The sequence below is a fragment of the Sorex araneus genome, chromosome 3, assembly GCF_027595985.1.
Source record: "Sorex araneus isolate mSorAra2 chromosome 3, mSorAra2.pri, whole genome shotgun sequence".
In the NCBI taxonomy this organism is placed as follows: domain Eukaryota; kingdom Metazoa; phylum Chordata; class Mammalia; order Eulipotyphla; family Soricidae; genus Sorex; species Sorex araneus.
The window spans coordinates 190,705,068-190,727,495 of NC_073304.1; the positions used below are offsets into that span (position 1 = coordinate 190,705,068).

Sequence of the window (22,428 nt, forward strand, 5' to 3'; positions counted from 1 at the left end):
CCACCTCCAGTTTTCTTCCTCCAGATGTTAGTGGGACCATGCACACAGCCTCTGGGGACCCCATTAACACTGATGCGGCAGGCCCCGCAGCAACCTACTTCCTCCCTGGTCACCGAGGTCCCCCAGTCTACATTCAGGAGTCCATTGATTCTTTCCGACCCTTACCCGGAATCACTTCCTCCAGGCCCTGGTCTCACTGGGATGCCTGTAACAGGCACCCAAGTGACTGTCCTTTCGCCTTCCTCCCTTTCCGCCTACCCCTCACCACTTGGCCAATGCGAATCAAGCACATCACTTCCCTGCCTCAAGACTTTGTTGGCACCTCCTGGCTCCTAGCCCAGTGCCCTTCCTGCTCTGACATTGCCACTGGGTCTCCTACCACTTCACACACACACACCCCTACCCCACAGGAATTCTTTCAGACCCCAACAAACACTCCCAAGAACCTTTCTGAAGTCATGCTCATAGTCTGCCTGTTTCCTAGGCTTGGAAGCACTTCTATCTAGGGCCACCGCCTCCCAGAAGCCTCCCCTGAACATGCCCTCAGGAGGTCAAGTCCAGAGTCAGCTACCACACAGCCCTATGCTGCCACAGAGTCTCTGTCTGATTCTCTAGTGACAGCCATTCCCATTAGTCTATGAGCTCTTGAAGGCTAGAAACTGTGTCTCACCTCTGTCTGCAGGGAACCAAATGAAGCTGGCACATAGCAGGTGCTTAATAAATGGGGGGCTAGTTTGCCAGACTAAATTGAAATGGCATTTCCATAAGAAGGTAGAGATCCCATATCAACACAGGCTGGAAGGTGCAGAGGGGCCCAGTTGGGGTTCTCCACTTTCAACAGCCGCCAGGAACAGATACCCTGGAGAAGCTGCCAGGACACCCTGCAGAAACCTCACTCACCTCCAGCTTTGCGAACTTGTCTGACTTGCAGCAGGCGTTCTCGGCATTGGTGAGCTTGGTGAGCAGGAACTCCCTGAACTCGGGGCCCTGGAACACACAAGAAGGTCCAGGACACTCGGCCGCTGCCCAGGGGTAATCAGGAACAGGAGGACAAACCCAGGTCTGCCAATGGGCCCTCAGAGACAGGTGGGCAAGTCCGGGCCCTGGGGAGAGCACTGAAAGGACCCTTTTGGGACATTAGAACATTTCCAGCGAAGGCCAACACACTGCCCTGTGCCTGGCTGGCAGGGCCATGTCAAGTGGGAGAGATCCCAGATAAGGGTTCGAGGCTCAGCACCCTCCAACCCATCTCCCAGGTACCGAACGTGGGGCCTTGGCTGTGAGAGGGGAGACAGGAGAGGTTCTTACCTTCTGGAAAACAGGTGGGCTGGGCAGTGGGGGGCCGAAGGCAGGTACATCTTCCCTTGCCGTGACCGAGACCTGAAACAGTCCTGACGTGAGCCCAGAGGGATGGCATTCCAACTGAGAAGAACATATTCCAGGTCCAGGCCCTAGGGAGCCCCACTTCCCATGGCAAACGTCCCGTGCCCTACTCCCCTCCCGAGAAGACTCCTAGGGCCAGAGCCAGAAGGGTATAAGTCAGTATTCCTAGAAATGGGGCAGGAGGCACAACGCCCACTCCCCACATGTCTAACCCGCATGCTCAGAGCCATGAATAAGTCTGGCAAGATGACGGATGGGGCTGAAGAGCAGTCTGGACCCCTGATTCTCATGCAGCCCGAGTGCCTGGGAGACATTACCTCACTGCCTCATCCGACAAGGATGCTAATCCCATAAAGAAGCTGGGGGGTGAGGGGAGGGGGAGGGTCTGCCTGTACACTGATGGGGAGACAGATGCCCCAAAGACACACACTCTCAGTCCATCAGAGATGAACACAGACCTGTTGCTGGGGTCCTACTCCCATACTGCTCCCAAGTCTGGCCATACATCTGAATCATTTCAAGTGTGAAAGAATAAACACTGGAGCTGGAGCAACAGTACAGCGGGTAGGGCATTTGCCTTGCATGCGGACAACCAGGGTTCAATTCCCAGCATCCCATATGGTCCCCCCAGCACCGCCAGGAGTAATTCCTGAGTCCAGAGCCAGGAATAAGCATTGAGCACTGCCAGGTGTGGATCCCCAAACAAACAAAGAACAAGAATAAAGACAGATTACAGGGGCATCACCCCAACCCCAATGCCTCTGAACCAGGTTGGAACCAGGAACTTGAGGCCTCTGGGCGCCCCTGTGCTCCTATGCATCAGTGGGGAGATAGCCCGGGACCCCAATTCAGGGTGCATCCATCTGAGTGTGACAAGAGCAAACAGTGCCAAGGCTCAGGCTGGGAACCAAGGCCAGGGGCACATCAGGGCTTTGTGTTGGGGTGTCTCCAGCTCTGGGTGCATCTCTGCCCAGCTGGAGGGAGCACAACGATGGAGTAAAGCTCCAGGGGGCTCCAGGGAACCTCACACCTACACCTACACCTTCTCTCTGCAGGGCAGCGCCCTGCTTTCACCTGCTTGCAGCACCCGAGGCCACCAGCCTCCCTGGAGACTGTCCTCTCCCTTCCCAGGCGGCCACTGACGTGAGCTGGGAGCCGGGCCCTGGCGCCTCGCCAGGCTCCCTGGCCTGTGAAGTAGGGCAGATGCAGAGAGTCTGCCAGACCGGGTGAGGAGGCAGCTGGGAGCCAAGCCAAGGCAAGGCCCTGCCAGGGTCTGCAGGGGAAAAGGAGTCGGAGAGAGCCGGTCAGTACAGCTTCCCCTCCCCCAGCTCAAGGCCGTCCTTGTGGCCTCCAAGCACAGCCCAGAGGCAGAGAAACGTGTCCATTTGGCTGACATGATTTCTGGAGGGTGCTAGCTGCTGAGCACGGCCCAGTACCACCCACAAGGCATGGCAGGGAGTGGATAGAGGCGCAAGTCAGGAATTCCCCCCTCAGAGCCAGAGGCTGGGACGGGGATTGGGGAGAGATGCTGAGTGGCTGCCCACTGCAGACACCTCTGGGTGCAGGCCAATGCTGGCCGAGCTCGCCCTCTGCCCAGGCCGGCTCTCCCTCCTTCTGGGGCTTGCACTGACATACTGCCTGGTTAAGTGGCTTTAGACTCGCTCTATAATCCACAGTCTTCCAGTCAGACAAACCCACTACAGCAGAAGCATCAGAAAAGCAGGGAGCGAGACCCTTCCGGTGACAGCCATTCATCTCCCCTCCTCCCTGGATCCCTTTCAAAAGCATCGGGCCTTTGTTGTCGCCTCCTCTTGGGGTGGCTGGGCTGTGGCTGAAAGGAAGAGCTGCCTAAAGGCGACCTCACCTTCCTGTTTTCTAAATTCAGCCACAACCTCCCGGTAGGGCGCGGGACCAAGCACAAGCAGGTGGCTCCAGGAAGAACATCTTCGAGACCAGAAAATGGAAGGAGACTTGGCGGGTGGGGGGTAACAGGATGTGCCGAGAGAGGTGAGCCTCTGAGGCTCCAAGCTTGACAAGAGGTCTGGAAGCCTCAGCGCGGCAGGGTCCTTCCTGTTCAGTAGTAACGGGAAAGGGGGTCTCCTTTTCTCTCTTTTAGGGTCTGTCTGTGAGATCTCCCCTCTGCTCTGCCTGAGATTCCTGAGACCTCTCTAAGACTTTAGAGCGGGGCCTGCAGGGGCTGGAGTGATAGTACAACAGGTCAGGTACTTGCTTTGCAAGCCGCGACCTGGGTTCAATCCCTGGCGTCCCATATGGTTCCCCGAGCACCGCCAGGAGTGAGTTCCTAGTGCAGAGCCAGGAGAAACACCCTGGGCATCGGCAGGCATGGCCAAAATCTCTCAGATAGGAAGATATTCTGGGGGTGGCTCTGCTGGGATGTCCGTCCTCCTGGGGGGAGGAGGACTGAATACACAGTGGGGCCAGAGCCCGCTGCATTGGGGCTGCACACCTTCATTTGTACAGTCTGGTTCCTGCCAGCAGTGACGGCTCAAGGATGGACAGTACAAGCCAGCCTGGACCAGATTCCAGCCCCCCCACCCCCACCTTGATTTTCCCCCCTGGGACCCAGGGCCAGAGGGGCTTGCCTGCCCAGGGGCCCTGTGCCTTTAAGGGCCCGGCTGCTCCGAGCCTCTCCCACGGAGCAAGCAGCCTCTCCAAGGAATCACTGTCAACGGGGGTGTTTGCATGTTCCTTGCCCCTGCACGAAAACGCAGAGCCCTGGATATTGATGAGCCGCCCGAGTCACTTCCTATTCTGCCGCACACGCCCTCTCCCTCACCTCCCACCGCAGGTCAGAGGCAAAGGGAACTTAAAGGTTGCCTAGTGCAACTTCCTTATTTCACTCAAGTGGAAACAGAGAGGGAAGGAACTGGCCCAAGGTGACACAGCAGCAGAACCCCAGCTCCTGAGCCTCTGGGTATGTGGCGCTTTCTTCCCCCCACTTTGACTCTTCTTTCCTACTGTCCGTCCTCCCCAGTTGAGTCCTCCTGGAACACTGCCCAGCCCCCCCGAAATCTCATTATCCTCTGCCACCACTCCGAAGTCTTAGGTCCTGTTCAGCATGGACACACTGAGGGATCTAGCCAGATCCCCCTCGGTCAGCTCATGTCCTGGGGTGCTGCTGAGGGCACAGAGGACAGAGTCTGGGGGAACACCTCAGAAGCTTCCTCTGCCCACTGCACTGCTCTGACAGTCCCTGGTCAAGAGGCCTTCTTATCTTTCGACCTGGACATCTGCTGGTCCTCCAGGCCCCACACCCCAAGGAAAATTCTGCTCCTCCAGGGGGCCCTGCTTCTCTGCTTCTCACACCTGCTCCGAGCACTGCTTTCCCGAGTCCATCGACTATGGCTGGACCTTTGCTACGGACTTCAGGCACCAAAGTTGATGGCAGGCAGGGCTCCTTGCTGCTGTGGTTTTTCTCTGTATCTGCCCCTTTTGCCAAGCTCTTGGGTCCATGAAGACGCCCATTAGCTCACTCCGTTCTAGAGGAATGGAGCAAACTCTAATAGTCCAGAAGAGACGCCACTGGCCTGTCACACGCAGATGGCTGCTGGCAGGGCCTGGAGGTCCCCAACATGCAGCCTAGCCTTGAGGGGGCGGGTAGTCTGCAATGTTACTCTGCCTTTGTTGGTGCAAAAGAAGCCCTTTGGCCATTGGAGTTGCCCAGGGGCTGGACTGTACTCGCTGACTCTGCTGTCCTTTTCCCAAACGCAGATTCTGAATGTCACTCTGCTGTCTTTTTCCCAAAGGCAGATTCTGAATGTCACCTCCAGGGGCTCTGCCCTAGTATGGGGCCTGACGTGAAGCCGGCTCTGAGTAAATAAACTCACTTCTATCCACAAACCAAGCAGCTGCATGGACTGGATGCCCGTTTCGGTCACCTCAGGTCATCCCAGGGCCTTCAAGGAAATACCAAATCGTGGGTTTTCTGGCTCTGCAGCTTTTGGTGCCCAAACAGCAGAGGAGCCGGGGACTAACCAGAGGGAGGAAGGAATCAGTTCACCTCCAGGGCAGACGGCTGCGGGTGCTGCTATTTGGTTTTAAAGTTAATGCAAGTTTTGGACTTAATGTATCTGTACTTGTGCTGATATAGCAACTCTGCCATGGGACATCAACTACTTTTCCACTCTCTTGGTACAAAATAGCTAGTTCATGAAGATAGTCGGGAAGGTCCACTGAGCGCGGGCCTGAGTAATTATGGAGAAAACCTTCCAGGCCTTGTGGTTGCACATGAACAGTGACAAGCTCATTTGTCCCCTCCCATAGCACAGTGATTCCTACTGCCATGGGGAGCAGGGAGTTCTCTGAGAATATGAGTTATAGTGTCACTCCCCAGAGTATGCAAAAAGGCATATACTCAACATTTGGCCCCTATCAACAAAGGATTTGAAGATAATGTACTGTCCACTTTGCAAAACCCTGTCTCGGACTGGAAAGATAATGGAGGGGTTATGACACTGGCTTTAAAAAAAAAATCTCAGAGGGACTGGAGAGATGGTATAGCAAGAAGTCCATTTGCCTTGCATATGGCTAACTCAGCTTCAACCCCCAACATCACATATGGTCCCCCACACCCCATGAAGAGTGATCTCTAAGAGCAGAGTCAGGAGTAAGCTCTGTTCAATGCTGGATATAGCCCCCCCACAAAAAAAAAAAAAATCCCTCAGTCTAACTCCCTTGGGTCCCATGCCCCCAGCACCATTGAGAAAAGAAAAAGTGGGTTAGAGACGCAGCCGCCGCCAGGAGCTGTCAGGAAGAGGCCACAAACGATGATGGACTAGATTATTGGTGAACACTTTGAGCCAACCTCACAGGAGTCCTTTCAGTCAAGAAGCTAAGACCCAGGTGCTCGTAACTCCACGTTTCTGGAAGCAGCCATTAAAGACTGGCTGACGCAAAGCCACCCCCTTCCTGCCCCCAAGGGCACTGCTCTCACCCTTCTTTCCACAGACATTTCTGCCCTGTCTTTCTTTCCCAAACCTGCCACCATCCTTGGGTCGCTCCGCTTTCTCCATTTCTCTCTCCTTTCCCTGACAGAATTCAGAATCCCCTGGTTACAAATAGGGGTCCCTGGCTTCTCACTCCTCGAGTCAGATGCTGTAGGTGGTCATACGGACGGAGGAGATAACCTCAGAAGGGACTCTCCACCAAGGACCAGGAACCCCAAAGCCCACAGAAACCTGTCCTAACCCCCACCCCAAAGCCACAAGTGTCATTCCAGAGACTGGCTGTGGAGATCTGGGTCCCAGACTTGGCTGAAAGCAGAAAGGGTGGGGAGTGGGCTGCGTCCACCGCTCCCTTCAACCAGACCGTCCCTCACCTTGTAGGATGGCGCTTCTGGACCTGGGCTCTCGGCCTGCACGACAATGTAGGCATGTAAGAAGTTGGAGGCAATCATATCCGGGACAAACGGTGTGTTTTCTTCTTGGAAGATGATGGCCACGATGTCATTCCCAATATGTCTCTTTCTCTGGAGCTAAACAAAAAGGTTCCATTGTTATAAGCAGTTGGAGCAGCCCGGAAACAGAACAATGCAGTAGAGAAGCCTCAGAGTATCTTTATACAGAAACCTGCCAAGTCTGAGGAGCATTTTCTTTCTATTTTTAGAAAGAACCAAAGGAAGAGGGGGGATGGGGACGATGCCTGAGTGGGAAAGAGTCCAAACAGCATCTTACTAAGCCTGTAGAGCCCTGACTCAGGACTTAGGAGTCAGTTTAGAAATGAAGCCAGATTTGACCTGGAAGACCCAGTAATGGATCCAAAACAAAAGACAGACACAGGTGAAACCACCTGAGAACCTAAAGCCAGTGGCCACCAAGCACTAGATACCAAGGCTGCTGGGAGTGCCTGGGGGAGGATCTGATGGTCATTTGAGAAGGCTTCCTGGAGGAGGAAACCCTGGACAGGTGTGAAGGTGTGTGAAAGAGAATAAGTGTTGGAGGATTGCCCCATAGCTGGAAGCCTGCTACATGAGCGAAGGGGAGAAGGCAGATGGAATAGAGAAGGGATCACTAAGAAAATGATGGCTGGAGGAATTAGTCGGGATGGGAGACATGTGCAGAAAGTAGATAATGGAACAAACATGTTGACCTCTCAGTGTCTGGATTGCAAGCCATAATGCACAAAAGTAGAGAGAGAGTATGGGGAATATTGTCTGCCATGGAGGCAGGGGGAGGGTGGAAAAGGGGGGTATACTGGGGATATTGGTGGTGGGGAATGTGCACTGGTGGAGGGATGGGTGCTTGATCATGTTGTAAACCAACATGAAAGCTTGTAACTATCTCGCAGTGAGTCAATAAAAATTTAAAAACTAAAAGAAAAAAAGAGAATAAGTGTTAGTGTGAGTGTGGATGTGTGTGTGTAGGGGGGGAGTTGATGGGAGCACATGATTGGGCAGAGATGAGGAAGGTCAATCATTCTCTATACCACAGGGGTGAAGAGCCTGGCGTGGTGGAAATTAGGGGAAGACGGAAGTCCAGCCACCCAATGATTATAGCAAATGGTGGCAGCGCTTTTGCCCATGATCTCCACCACCAAGCAACCCCTGTGTGTTGGGAGAGGAAAAGGGGTGCTCGCATGCGTGACAGGCCCTCCCACACACCCAGTCCTGACTAGATGTTGCCCCACATACCGTTCCTTTGCACCTACTGCATGCAAGCCCTCTGTTCTCTACCGAATTTCTCCTTTTCCAAGCACAGTGCTGAGCACTTTGACACAGACTCAGTTATTCCACATCCCAACGTCCCATTTCTTGGGAAGAGAAAACTAATATTTGTACAGACCTTGCCAAGAGCCCAGCTCTGTGCCAAGGTATACAGGTAAGCCCGCAAGAAAGCCGGAGAGGAAACAGCCCTGAGCCTTGCGCAAAGGCAGAGGGAGGGTGGCGGGAGCACATTCATAGACGGAAGGTGAGATCCAGAGCGTCAACTGCTGTGGCTACAAAAGGAATCCTGCTCCCATTTGCTTCTGGAACATTCCGTCGTTATTTTAGAGCCAAGTCACGGTCTCCTTTGCCAATTTCCTTTCTTCCTCAGAAGCCAGCACTATGTTTACAGTATTACATCTGTGCTCTCCCAGCTCCCTGCGCAGAAACAACCAGGCCAGAGCCTGCTCAGAGGCCTACCTTCCTGTCTCGCTTTCTTATGACAAAAAAAGTGGGTGAAGGAAAGGGGGACCACCGTCAGGGGTCAGTTTCGAGGTTCATGAAGTAAAATGTTGAAAAAGCCAAGCGCTGTCACTGAGAGAAACGGCCAATGAGAAGGAGCGCAGGGGTGGGTCAGTGAGAGCAGGCTCAGCCCACGGCCTCTGGTGGAGAAGGCTAAGTCACGCCTGCAGACAAGCAATAAGAGATGTGTGAGGGGACAGAAGCTGTGGGTAATGGGGTGCCTCCCGCCATAACCAGCACTTTCCGCCCTGGCACAAGGCAGGCAGGGGACAAGTAGGGTCTCACAGGACAGAGAACAGTCCTTGAGTCTGAGGCCTGACAACTAAGTCCACTTTCAGAACCTGGTGTCAGTTCCCAGAGATTCTCAGGGACACATCTGACAGATGAGGAACATGAGCCCATAAAGCTAACCAGCTGCCACCATCCCTTGGTGACAGAGCTGACTCTGGACATCAGTACCTGTGGACCTGGCCCGTGCTTTCCATCACCCGGCTCTGCTCCCAGCTCCGCCCTTAGCGGGATCAGTCTCTCAGCCCCTCGGAGTGGCAGTTTTCCATCCGCCTGAGCTGCCTGCCCTGACACAGGGCTAGGGGCAAGTAAATTTAGGGGGCTAACACTGGACACCTCGTGGACGGACATGTAGCTCCACACAGGGTGGGGTATCGATTATGAAGGGGTGTGTGTTTGTGTGTGTGTGTATGTGTGTGTGTGTGTGTGTGTGTCGGGGTCAGGGAACATGGGTGGCAATGGGGGTGGGGGGGGTACACCAGAAGCAGTAACTCTCCCCTCCCCTCCCGGCTCCCAAAGTCTTACAGAACCAGGTTACCTGCTGGGCGTCACCCTCAGTAAATGGCAGCTTTGTGGAGACGTGAAACATGATCTCCCGGTCCCGGAATACGGTGTACACCGACTCCAACCCTGTCTGCCCGTGTGTCACATCCAGGCCTCCTCGGAAACTGTCAGTTCAACAGGGCAGGTGTGAGGAGAGAAGGGAAGAAGAGTTAGCTACGGGGTGCACACTGCCCATGGAGGTGGGCAGGAGAAGGGATAAGAAGGCATGAGGGAGGGAGGGCAGAGGTGGGGAAGGCAGAGACACCTGTCCTGCTGAGCAGATGACCCTGGTGTTCTCACCATAGATCCACCACTTAAGAAATGAACATGGGGCCAGAGTGATAGCATAGTAGGTAGGGCGCTTGCCTCACACAGGGTCATCCTGGGTTTGATCCCCAGCATCCCATATGGTGCCTCCAGCCCACCAGGGGTAATTCCTGAGTGTAGAACCCAGAGTAAGCCCTGAGCACTGCCCATTGTAGCCCAAAAACCAAAGAAAGAAAAGAAAAGAAAAGAAAAGAAAAGAAAAGAAAAGAAAAGAAAAGAAAAGAAAAGAAAAGAAAAGAAAAGAAAAGAAAAGAAAAGAAAAGAAAAGAAAAGAAAAGAAAAGAAAAGAAAAGAAAAGAAAAGAAAAGAAACAAACACAGTGCTGGAATGGTAGTACAGGGGAGGGTGTTTGCCTTGTATGCTGCTACCCCAGGTTCCATCCTAAGCATTTCATATGGTCCCCCAACACTGCCAGGAGTGATTCTTGAGTGGAGAGCCAGGAGTAACCCTTGAGCATTTCCAGGTGTGGCCCACCCCACCCAAATAAAATAATAATAATAAAATACAGAGGGCAGGGAGAAAGTTCCGTGGTCAGAGGTGCATATGAGGTATGCAAGTTTGGTCCCAGCACTGCCAGGTGTGGCCTGAGTAGTGTGAGCCCACACTGCTGGGCCCAAGCACTGAACCATGCAGCTGAGTTGGCCGAGTATCGCCAGGGGTGGCTCCTAGACACCCGAGCACTGCTTGGGAGGCCCCCAAGAAAGAAAAGAAACAAAATAAAAGTCAGGGAACATGGCTCAAAAGGCTGGAGTGTATCCTTTGCATGTGTGAGTCCTGGGTTTGATCCCCAGTACTGCACCGTCCCCTAAGCACTGCTGGGGTGCTCCCAAGCACCACCCGGCGAGGAGTCCCTGAGTGGGTGTGGTCCTCACAGGCACACACAAAAAAGGAAAGGGAGATGGTTTAAAGGACTGAGACTTGCATGCCCAAGTTTCTGAGTTTAATGGCAACAAAGCACCACAAGGGTTGTAGTCCTAGAGGTCCCCGGGACCGAGGCATCTGATGCTGCCCCATGCATCAATCTGTTGGTTCCCAACAACAACAACAACAACAACAACAACAACAACAAAGCGTCAAAGAAGGCAGAACCTCACTTCAAGCCTTCTTTGTGTCCCGTCTAACCATAGCCATGTGAATGAGACTGTCCACCCAGAATCCGCCCAGAATCTTCATAAGGCCATCATACCAATGGTCACCAAGCCAGGACAATTTTGCTCTCTGTAAGGTCACGTAAGGGTCCTCAGCCCACAGTCAGGGCCACCAGCCAGGTGGGTCAGAGCATCCAGCGATGAGCAAAGAGCGACAGACACAGAACTTCTCCCCAGAGAGAAGCACTAGACACTCCCATCTGGAAAGTATCCCAGGACATCCCTTCTCTGCTTTCTCCAAAGGAAAAGGACGAAGACTAAGAGACTGGGTGCCCTGGGTGGGAATACAGAAGTTTGTTTCCCTTTCTACTTTTCTAGAAGCACGGCTGCTAGTCTTGGATCATATTCTTCAGCAGCCAGAGGAGGCTGCAGGTTCTTTTAGGAAAAATGAAATTGGGTCTGGGAGAAAGCTCAAGTGCATGTGTGAGGTCTTGAGTTCAACCCCGAGTACTGTACTGCACGTCCCCAAGAACTTCTGTATATAGTCCTGGTGGCCCCTAAGCACTGCCAGGCCAGGCGTTACCCTGCTGGGCTAAGCATGAAACTATCATGCTGATGCCATCAGGGGTGACCCCTGGGCAGCCCAGGTACTGCTGAGGATGACCCCTAAAAAATGAATAAATAAGTGAAACAGAACCTGGATGTCAGCCTGAGACCCCCATCCCCACCCTCACTCTGAGCTCTGTAATTTAAGCCAGAAAATGTGATTAGCCAGACAAGGCAGAACGCATAGCGGGCTGGGAAGCAGTACTCTGGCTCCCAGACCTGCTTCTGCACAAAATCAGCACCTGACCCGTGCACAGTCCTCCCTGACTCCCTCCCACCCACCTCCACACACACACACACACAAGCCTCAGCTTCCTTTCTCCATAAAATAAAGGGGGAGGATTACACCATCTCAAAGATCCTTCCTGATTTTTATCCAGTTCATATCACCTAATGTGAAAAAAAATACATATTAATATCTGTGACATTAGGGTATATTTTATTTAAGTTTTTTGTTCATTTTTGTGTCACACCCAGAAATGCTCAGGGCTTACTCTTGGCTCTATGCTCAGGAATTACTCCTGGTCGTGATTGAAGGACCATATGGGATGCCAGGGATCAAACCTGGGTTGGCTGAGTACAAGGCAAATGTCTTCCCACTGTACCATTGCTCCAGCCCCTAGGGTACATTTTAAAGATGTCATCACCTGGTCAATGCAGGTAAAACAACAACAACAACAACAAATGCAATAAGGAGCTGGAGAAGAAGTACAGTGAGTATGGGGCACTCGCTTTGCTTGAGGCCAACCCAGGGTCAATCCCTGGCACCTCACACGGCCTGCTGAGCTTTGCCAGGAGTGATCCCAGAGCTCAGAGCCATGAAAACTGCCAGGTGTGTCCTAATTACAAACCCCAGAAAGTGCAATAACAAGAATGATGCCTGACGCCTGGTGCCCTTGTGTGGGGCATGCACAAAGGCCTGCTGGGCACCATCTACTTCAGTCCTAGGCTGAAGCCCTGAGGGGTCAGGACTCTCTCTGCAGCCCTCTCCACAGTGCAACCATGCAGAGGTTACCTCAGAACTCGTCAGTGGTGGGATTGTAATCTCCCCAGAGAGACTTCGGATGGACCCACCCTGGTGGTGACCTCCAGAGTGGAGGAAAGCAGAGAAAGAGGCAGAAAGGAAATAGTGAAGGAGGCAGAGGAGGTCAGAATTTTCCAGTCAACAACAGCCCCCATTTCCTTTGGGTTCCACTTAGACAACCAGGGGCTGCAGCACAGATTCCTGTGGGGTAGGAATGCTGCACCACCCCTTAATTATCCATTCTTCTTGTAAAGCAGCTAAAGTGGCTCATTTCCCCAAAACTGCACAGGGCCCTCTTGCCTGAATGATGGGAAAGAATTCATTTTACTCTTCATGTGATTCAAGTGTAATCAGGAAGGCAAATCTGAGATGGAATAATTTCATCATGCATTCTAAGGTCAAACAGCAAAGTCTTCCAGATAATCTTCTCCAGATTATCCCTTGCACCACTGGTTCCTTATAAAGGCAGTTAGTGGAGGTTGGTCGCTTACTGGAAAACAATCCCATGCTCCCTCTGTGTGTGTGTGTGTGTGTGTTTATGTATGTTTGTGTGTGCGTGTGTCTGTCTGTCTGTCTTTGTCTGTCTGTCTGTAACTACCACATGTTCCCCCTGAAATTCAGCCTCTCATTCTTCCTCCAAGGTCTCATCCATGGGGCCTGAGCCATCTTTGGCTAAGACCTACCCTTTGAAGTCCTGCAGCGTGATTGTATCCCCCAGAAGATCCAAAAACTCCTTGAAAGCTGGGCTCTCCTCATTATTTCCAAATAGCTCCTCCTCCAGAGTCTGAAAGAGAAACAGGAATAGCAGCAGGAATTACAAAAAGGCTTCTTGGTGCCAAGGGCAGGACAGAAGTTGACCAGATGCTTGGTCCCTTTCTTCTTTGCTTCCCATCCCCTCACACATCCACCATCTAGGAGCTCTGTTCTCAGCTCGAGAAAGGACTGAGAGCAGCTCACTCCAGAGACCTAGATTTAGAGGATGTTGGTAATTGTGGATTTTTTATTTGAGAAAGGCTGCTGATTGGGACAAAAAGCAAAACTAAAGCAAAGAGTTCTTAGACTTAATATCAACAACACAATTCATACGTGAAAATTTAAATTGTGCTTCTGAAAAAGAACACCTATCTAGATATATAAAAGAATTCTCAAAACCCATTAGTAGGGCAGATGGCTCAGCAGTGAAGTACACACCTGATATGCATAAGACCTGGGTATGATCCCTGGATTTTGATGACTATTTGTAACAGTAATCAAAACCTGAGTTTGATCCTTGGGTTTTTTTTTTTTTTTGCTTTTTTGGGTCACACCCGGCGTTGCACAGGGGTTACTTCTGGCTCTGCACTCAGGAATTACTCCTGGCGGTGCTCAGGGGACCATATGGGATGCTAGGAATCGAACCTGGGTTGGCCGCGTGCAAGGAAAATGCCCTACCCGCTGTGCTATTGCTCCAGCCCCTGATCCTTGGTTTTGATGACTATTTTAGTTTAGTTTTTGGTGATGACTAAAAAAAAAAAAATAGCCATCAAAACCACAATAGGATACCTCTTAGAGCAATAGGGGTGGTCTACTCAAAGAGAAAAATAAGTATGCTGACATCGTGAAAAATCAGAATCCTCAGGCCCTGCAGGTGGAAATGCAAAATGACACATTCACTTTGGAAAACAGTCCTTCAAAAAATGAAGCATTTAGACACTGCATGGCCCATGATTCTACTCCTAACTTCATAGCCAAGAAAAATAAAAGCTATATCTATGCAAAAACCTGTACTTGATTGTTAATGGTAGCATTCATAATAGCTCCAAAGTAGAAACAACTGAAGTGTCCATCAAAACAAAATGTGGTATATCCAATAGTGAAATATTATTTGACTACCAAAAGGAAGTGCTTATTTTATACCATGCCACACCATGGGTAACCCTTGAATCTATTTTGTTAATAATCAAGCCACAGAGGTATAGCTCTGTGGTGAAGCATGTGTCTTCCATGTGTAAATTAAATCCCAACACCCATTCCTGGACACTACCCCTAGCGCCACAACATGTGTAGCTACTGACACAAGGTATGTGACCCCCAAAATCACACTATCCCAACATCACACTATGACCCCTGACCTACCATCACTATAAATATAAATAAAATCCTTTTAAAAAATGGAGAGGCTTGACACAGGAAGACCATTCATTGTGATTTAATTTATACGTAATGTCTACAACAGGGAAATCCATCGAGAAAGAAAGTGTGTTTGTGGTTGACTAGAGTCAGAGACTGATGGCAGAGATCACTGGTGAAAGCTACTGGATTATTTCAGATGACGATAAAATTTTTTCTGGAGTCTAGTAGTGGTGATCTAACTGTACAACTCTGTGAATAAACTAAAAACCACTAAATTGTACACTTTGTCGAGATGTAGGCACATACCACTATGAACTGTATACAATATGAATAAAAATGAAGCTCAACAAAGTTGTTATTAAAAATGGCTTAACTGGAGGCTGGAGCAATAGTACAGTGGGTAGGGCATTTGCCCTGCACGTGGCAGACCCGGGTTCAATTCCCAACATCCCATATAGTACCCCCAAGCACCGCCAGGAGTAACTGCTGAGTGCAAAGCCAGGAGTAATTAACTCCTGTGCATCGCTGGGTGTGACCCAAAAAGAAAAAAAAAAACTAAATGCCTCATAAAAATGGCTTAACAGTAAGAAATAGAATCCAATTAGAAAATGGTCAAAAGACATGAAAAAATATTCACCCAAGAGAATAATCAGGTGGCAAATAAGCACGCAGAAAGATACTGATCATCAAAGAAATGCCAAGCTAAAACCAAAATGAGACATCATTACACATGTATGAAAATAACAAAAATTTAAAAATAGCAACACCAACAAATGCTGGCAAGCATGCTGAAAAAACCTGATTACTTGAACACTGATGATAAGAATGTTCTAGAGATTCTAGAGCAATTACTCTAGAAAATAATTTGGCAGCTTCTATAAAACTAAACATGTAGTTAACATATAACGTGTGGTTATTAATTATACTCCTACACATTTATCCCAGAGAAATAAAAACATGTTCACACAAAAACCTGCATCCAAATGTGTATTAAAGCTTTACTCCTTTTAGCCCAGAACTGTAAACAATCGGATGTCCTGTATTAGGCAATGGTTAAACACCCATACCACAGAATACTACCCAGCAACAACAAAAAAGAATGAGGTACTGATATACTCAAGAATTTGATATGTCCAAGTTCTTCAAGTTGAAGACATTCTTCAACCTACTGACTAGAAAAAAGGCGCTCCTCAAACATTATAGATGATTCCATTTATGTAATGTTCTGGAAATGAGAGCTCTAGAAATTGTGAACAAATTAGTATGTGTGCAGGGTTAGGGACTGGAGTGGAAACGGTGCATTTGAACAGAAGAAAGACGAGCATGCTCTATCAAAAAAGCATCATAGCAATCCTTGTGGTGATGAAATCCTTCTGTATTGTAACTGTGGAACTTATTCATGTAATAAAATTATATGCAACAAAACACACACCCTACTAATGACTCCATGTAAAACTGGGGCAATCTGAATAAGACCCATGAATTATAGCAATATCTGTATCCTTGTTGTAACATATGTGCAATAATTTCATATGCCATTGACTTTGTGGAAAACTGAATAAAGGCCTGGGATGTGGCTCCGTGATATAGCACATGACTGAGATCCAGGTTCAATCTCTGGCACCACAGGGGGAAAAAATAAAAGCACACAAGGTCCTTCTAGTTCTTAAAACTTCATGTAAATACCAAATATCTAAAATGTTCAAGTTAATATTTTTTAAATAAAGCAAAACTGAAAGCAGCAGTAAGCGCAGCACTGTGACAGGCTCAGAACCCAAATGGGTCTGGTTGATCAGTGGGCTCTGCCCACAGTGTACAGACTGCAAACAGTGAGAGGCTCCACAGACATCCACAGGTACACAGATGCACACAGAGATGACCCAGACACGCCAGCCTGCCTGCTCATTTCAAGGAGGAAGCCGTCAAGAAGTGTTTTTTCAATTCCTTCTTAACATCTGCCTTATAAACATTTTGCTGCAAAAAGTGTGCAGACCTCAGGTGGCAAGCCATCAACAGAAACAATCTAGTTAAGACTTTAGTAACTTTTAGTTTTTAGCATTTTTGTTTAGAATGATCTCCCTTCAGTCTATGATACTGATTTTCCAATTAGAACACTGATGTAAAAAAAATCCCTTAAAAATCAACGCAACTGCAACACACAATAGAACAAACTAGTATGATACAGATCCTGTACGTGACTTGTGATCATCTGAAGTTTGGGGAACACAGCTGGGGTAAGCAAACTCTCGTCCACAAGCCAAGCAAGGCCTGTAATCTGCTTTTATAAATTTATAATTTATAAAATGATTTATTGGAACACAGCCAGGTAACTTATTTACCTATTATCTATAACTGCTGTACACTACAAAGGCAGGATTAATGCTGCAACAGAAACAGAAGAGCCAGAGAATTCTGAAATATATACTATCTGGCCATTTATAAAGTCTGTTAACCCCTGAACTACCACAAAGAGTATGAAGTTATCCCGTCTCAAGCCCAGTGTCCTGTTTATTCCAGCTCATGAGGCCAGAGTGTTGGAAAACAATGTATCTCAGTTAATCTCTATCTTTTGATAGGAAAACAATTCTCTTTATGCTGTGGGGTGGCACTTCTCAGCAGGATTCATATCCAGTCTGTCATTAGCATTGTCTTCCTTTCATACTGGACTCAACTTTGGCCATGTGCTCAGGGAGGGGGTCTCAGTCATCACTGTATCTTCCACAGTGCTTATCATGGTGCCTTCTATACAGGAAGGTTAGATGAGGCTTATTATAACCAAGGTCAGCATAGAGCTTTGCTGCAAAAAGTGTCCATATTAAATTTCCACTGCAAACAACAAACTGCCAAAAAGGTCCTTTGTAAACAAGGTCCCTTTCCTCCCTGTTCACCCCCATTTGCCCAGCCTCAACAGCCTCAGGTACATAAACAACACGGAGTCCTTCTAAGAGGTGGATGGTTAATGTTCAGTAATTACAACTTTGCTGGAACATTGGCCTATAATCACCTTATGAGATCTGCTTTGGTAAATTTCACAAGCAAAGAACTTTAATTAGGAGGGTTATATTAGGAGAGCTGTACCAAATCAAAATGCAATATGTGAAAATAATTAGAGTGGCTACCTGCATAATCCTCCTTAAATTATAAGATTCATCTGGGTTGGTCTTTCGACTCCTAAACCCTTCACTTAATTAGGATGTTTTTAGTGAACACATGTCTCTGCGGTCTAAAATCTTCAGACAAGGAAATGAGCTATCATCTAGCCAAGAAAGACTATCATACCCGCCTCAAAAAAGCCACAGATAATATTGAAACACACTACACACTACAGATCTATCATTAGCAGGACTCAAGCCTTTATTCACTACCTATTCACATTTAAAAAAAGAAAAAGCACACACACATGAAAAAGGCATGAGTATATCTCTATAAAGTCCCCAAGCCATGCTCTTGTATAAGACAAATATGAAATAGGCAGGGCCTTCTCACACAGGAGAAGAAAACACTTCTCAACAGTTAATAAACATTCAGGGTAGAAAAGATGGGAAGTGCATGGTCAAGAAAGAATAGGAGACATCAAGTTCAAAGTTATGTATTCTGTATACAAAGACTTCTGAACCTGGCAAGGAGCTGGAGCCTTTAAAATACTCCCACACAAATGACCTCCCCTGCACCCCAATTCTCAGAGTACTTCACCAGATGAGTATCCCAAGGAGCATCCTTCCAACAACATTATTCTGGCCCCCTCCTTGCAAAGTAGCATATAAGTGCTACAAGAGATGAGGGGGAGCACTGGTGTGCCCATGACGGTTTTAACCGCCAGCTCTCCAGAGAGGAAAAGTAGAAGCCCTGAGCTGGCTGACTTCCATGGTGCACATACTTCCACTGTGGCTGGGTGCAAGCTGCCAGCACGACATCAGTGAACGCAGAGCTGTGAAGGGATGCACATGGCTGTCTCCAGCATAGGACTGAAGCTTGGAAGAAAAGCTATTCCCGGTTAGGAGAATGGTGGGCAAGGACAGAGCAGCTTTTGCTCATCTGTTCTCTCTACTTGTCTACTTGGTCTAGGTTTTGCTGTGCCCAGCAGCTCATAGATAAATTAAACTGAGATGGCCAGAAAGAATTAGGACTTACTCTAGGAAAATGACATTATCATTTAAAGGATTTGCAGGCCTTTGAGTGGGGAGTAGCTTGCCTTGGGAGGTTCTCATAGCTCTAATCTAATTCATATGTGCAAAATGATTATTATATTCTGATTGTTTTAAGAACTGAGTGCAGAGTTCCTGCGCTTGAGAAAGAGGGAAGAGAACGCAATGAGACAGCCCCAGGATAGCTCAGTGGCAGAATGGCTGTCATGCAGGCAAGGAGCCACAAGTTTGATCGCTGGCACCTCCCCACATGCACCAAGTGCAATGCCACCACCACTAGCTTCCCAGTGGCAGAAGATTGCAATCTCCAGCCCCCGCAACTATGTGCGAGCATCACAACTAGAGTGTGTGATCCATGGGCACTGAAGAAACAAAGGCAAGGGAGAAAAAAAATGAAAGCAAGGAAAAGAGAAGAAGCAAAGAGGGAAGAAAGGGAGAAAGGGAGGGAGGGAGGGAGGGAGGGAGGGAGGGAGGGAGGGAGGGAGGGAGGGAGGGAGGGAGGGAGGGAGGGAGGGAGGCAGATACTCCATGAGAAACCCCAGGATATGGTGGCCACATGGGTGTGTGGTGCTTACCTGCCTGGCTTTTTGATAAATGACCCCAAATTTGAAGGTGTTGTTGACATCATGCTCATCATAGGACACAATCATCTGGGAGGCCTGGAAAATGCGAAGGGGAGGACCATCAGTTTCTGGTTAACTTGGATGGAGCGAGGAAGCAAAGGGATGGGAGAGCACCGGTTTCTGTGAAGAACGTGATCCCTTAGGTGAGAGGCCCTACCTGAGACAGGCGGACGGAGAGAAGAGTGAAGTGACATCAGAAGCAGGGTTGGGATGCAGCTACAAAGGCCCCATAGGGTCCCCAGCACCTCCCTTCTCCAGCAGCGCCCAGCCCCTGGGTCCCCCACTCGTTCCCATTCGGGGGCACACTGTGAGTGCAGCAGGACTCAGGCTCTATCTTCATTCTAACGCTTTTATTTTGCGTTTACTTTTATTTGAGTTGTTATGATTTACAAAACTGTCAATTGCAGGGTTCCCACGTTTCCACCCGAGTGTCCACCATAGTCTCCCCTCTCCGCCTCCCCCCACGTTCCCCTCACCTTGGTAAGCTCAGGTCTGTAAGACCAGTCCCCAGGTTCTGTTGCCTTTGGCTGTTTGTTATTTCCTTATTCTCCCCCTTATAGCCCACATATGAGAGAGATTTTTTCTGTATTATTCTGTATCACCCTTCGTGTTTTTTAAACTGTGGTGTAAAAATGTGATGCCAGGGTCGGGGAGACAGCAGAAAGGACTGGGGCACAGGCCTGGCATGCAGAGCCCCTGGGTTCAGTTCCTGGCACTGCCTGCTCCCTTCGGTACCACAGGTGTGGCCCAGGTGAGGCTGAGCAGCACCAAACTGTATGTATATCCACGGCAGAGGCCCTGGAGCTGGAAAAATAGTAACAAATGAGAAAAAAAAAAGTGAATCCAAGAGCCCAAAACGGGTCAGGGAGGACGGCACTATCTCTAATGTCCTCTGGAGTCAGCAGCCTGACTTTGAGGAGGCCCTTGCTCTCGCCCAGACATCAATCCATCAAACAAGATGTGTCAAGGAGACCTCTATGGAGGAGCATGTCCTGATACAACATGCAAAGAAAAATACCTGGCGACTGGCTCAATGTCATCTCCTATGGTGTCCGGTATTCAGAAGTATTAAGCTCTTGTTTTAACTACATTGTTTTACCAGCTGTGAGCAGCCTCCGTCTCCTCTGGGCCTCAGTTTCCTCTTCCGTTAAGGAAAGAGGTGTGGCTAGGAAGAATCACTGAGGTCAGACACAGAGAGCTGCTCACTGTGACCATCGTCTGCCCAGCTGTCCAGAAGCTCAGAGAGGAAGTAGCTTGGGAGAGAGACTGGGGGCTACCGAGGTGCCCTCTGCCATATGAGGGAGGGCTTCGGTCGTGTGTGGACCTGCCAGGGGAAGGACAGACCAGACACCACAGGTGTCAGAGTATGTGGCTCCCTCTGAGGGTGCCACAGGTGACCTGCCTCTGGGAGGTTTCTTTGCTGTCTGGCGAGGAGCTGCTTCTGGCTCCTTCCTGGGATGAGTCCAAGGTACAGAACAGCTGCCTCTAGGGAGGAGGCACCGGCCCTGGGACCTTCCAGGGCACGGTCTAAACCCTTCGCACTTTGAAAGCACACACATCTTGGCCAGATCAACATCCCAGCCAGACCCAGATGAAGCCAGGGCTTCAACCCTAAAAAATGTGATAAGGAAAAGCATGTTTCCAGGTTATGTAGAACTGCAAATGTGTGTCACTCAAACCTCTCAGTAGACATGATCTGACAATGCAAAATGCCAAACTTGTCCTTAAGTTCGGCCCTTATGATAGAGAGGATTGTTAATGTCTGTTGAACCTCACTAATTCAGCTTTAACTATAGCGAGGGCTTGGGAAAGCCTCTGAGTAACAGAGAAGGGCCCATGGAGTGCAACGTCCCAGGGGCTCAGAGGTTCAAGAGGGTGTGTGAGAGAGAAGGGTTTGGAGCATTCTCTTTGCCAGATGGGTCCCACCATCCTCTGGGCCAACTGCATTGGGACGGACGCTCATGTGCACTTTAGCATGGAAGGCATTTGTGACTCAGTGGAGGCCCAGAAGCACAGTCCTGCTTGGGTTTTCTCTCTAAGATATTGCTGGCTCATGAGAAGCCACAGGGGCACTGACTCTCTTCCTCTGGCCAACCTAATGCAGCTCACTGTCCCGGGTGACAAGTCCTGTCATGCTGGCAGTTGTTCTTGTATGAATTCCTTACTTTGCTCTGTGACTACTGCTGCCCTCCCCACCCGTAGCCCAAAATCAAATCAGGGGTGAAGATAAGGCTGATGACCCTAAAGAAAGTGATAACAGAGAACCAGCCCACAGCAAGGTGCAGACTCATAAGGCCTCAGAGCTATAGTGACACTGGCGATGTGGACAATCTGGCCTTTTATTTCTTTTTGTTTGTTCTGCTTTTTGGACCACACCTGGCTTTGTTCAGGGCTCACTTCTGGCAGGGCTCCAGGGACAGGGGACCATATTTGGTGCCAGACACTAAACTCAGGTTGACCCCATGTAAGGCAAGCACCCTGCCCACTTTGCTGTCTCTCCAGCCCCGAGTGTCTTATTTGTGAGTGGGGCTCTGCCTTCAGCCCCCCACAGCCCTCCATAGGTAAAATCATTCCTTGGCCCGAAGGAGGAGGAAAAGCTACAGTACATTGTCTCTACCACCTCCATAAGAACGGGCAACCAATTCAGGGAGACCAGAGAATCAGATGTGGTCAAGGACCGCTTCCAGTAACCCTGTTTGTGAAGGAATACGTGGGGAAGAGGGTGACATACAAGTTCAACATAAGGACCTTCACCAAGACAGAGAATGCCCACAGAGGCTCAGGTGTACAAATTCACGCTGAGCTGCATAAAGAGAGGAGGGTAACAGTCCTCACCTTGGGATACAGGACAGGGTTGAATTTCAGTCCTACTGCATCATCACAGAAAGCCTAAGCAGGGAGAGAGAAACACAGAGATCAGGGCATGAATACAACCTCTTAGAGGCTCCTCCAGTCACTAAGACAGAGAGCATGAGAGGGCAGGGCAGGTGGGGGCCCGAGGTCAACTCTAGATTCTGCTGCTTGGAAGTCAATGAGCTCCTCTGGGGTTCACTGATGAAGTAAGGCTAGGAAAGGTAGGTAGCAGGATTCTGCTCAGGGTGCCAGC

The 22,428-nt window shown here is 49.5% G+C and overlaps 1 protein-coding gene across 6 annotated transcripts in view; it reads right to left on the reverse strand.

Moving 5' to 3' along the window:
• The window catches only part of RAP1GAP2 (RAP1 GTPase activating protein 2), a 255,839-nt gene that overhangs the window by 29,711 nt on the left and 203,700 nt on the right, over positions 1–22,428 (reverse strand). For all 6 annotated transcript variants that reach the window (XR_008629101.1, XM_055129987.1, XM_055129991.1 and 3 more), the window contains 7 exons: positions 22,158–22,211; positions 19,275–19,358; positions 13,126–13,226; positions 9,393–9,522; positions 6,722–6,877; positions 1,309–1,380; positions 901–987 (listed from right to left, as the gene is read on the reverse strand). Coding sequence is in view for 5 of the 6 variants with exons in the window: in XM_055129987.1 (XP_054985962.1) it covers positions 901–987; positions 1,309–1,380; positions 6,722–6,877; positions 9,393–9,522; positions 13,126–13,226; positions 19,275–19,358; positions 22,158–22,211 (684 nt within the window). In the remaining variant the exon portion in view is untranslated. The remainder of the gene's footprint in view (positions 1–900; positions 988–1,308; positions 1,381–6,721; positions 6,878–9,392; positions 9,523–13,125; positions 13,227–19,274; positions 19,359–22,157; positions 22,212–22,428) is intronic.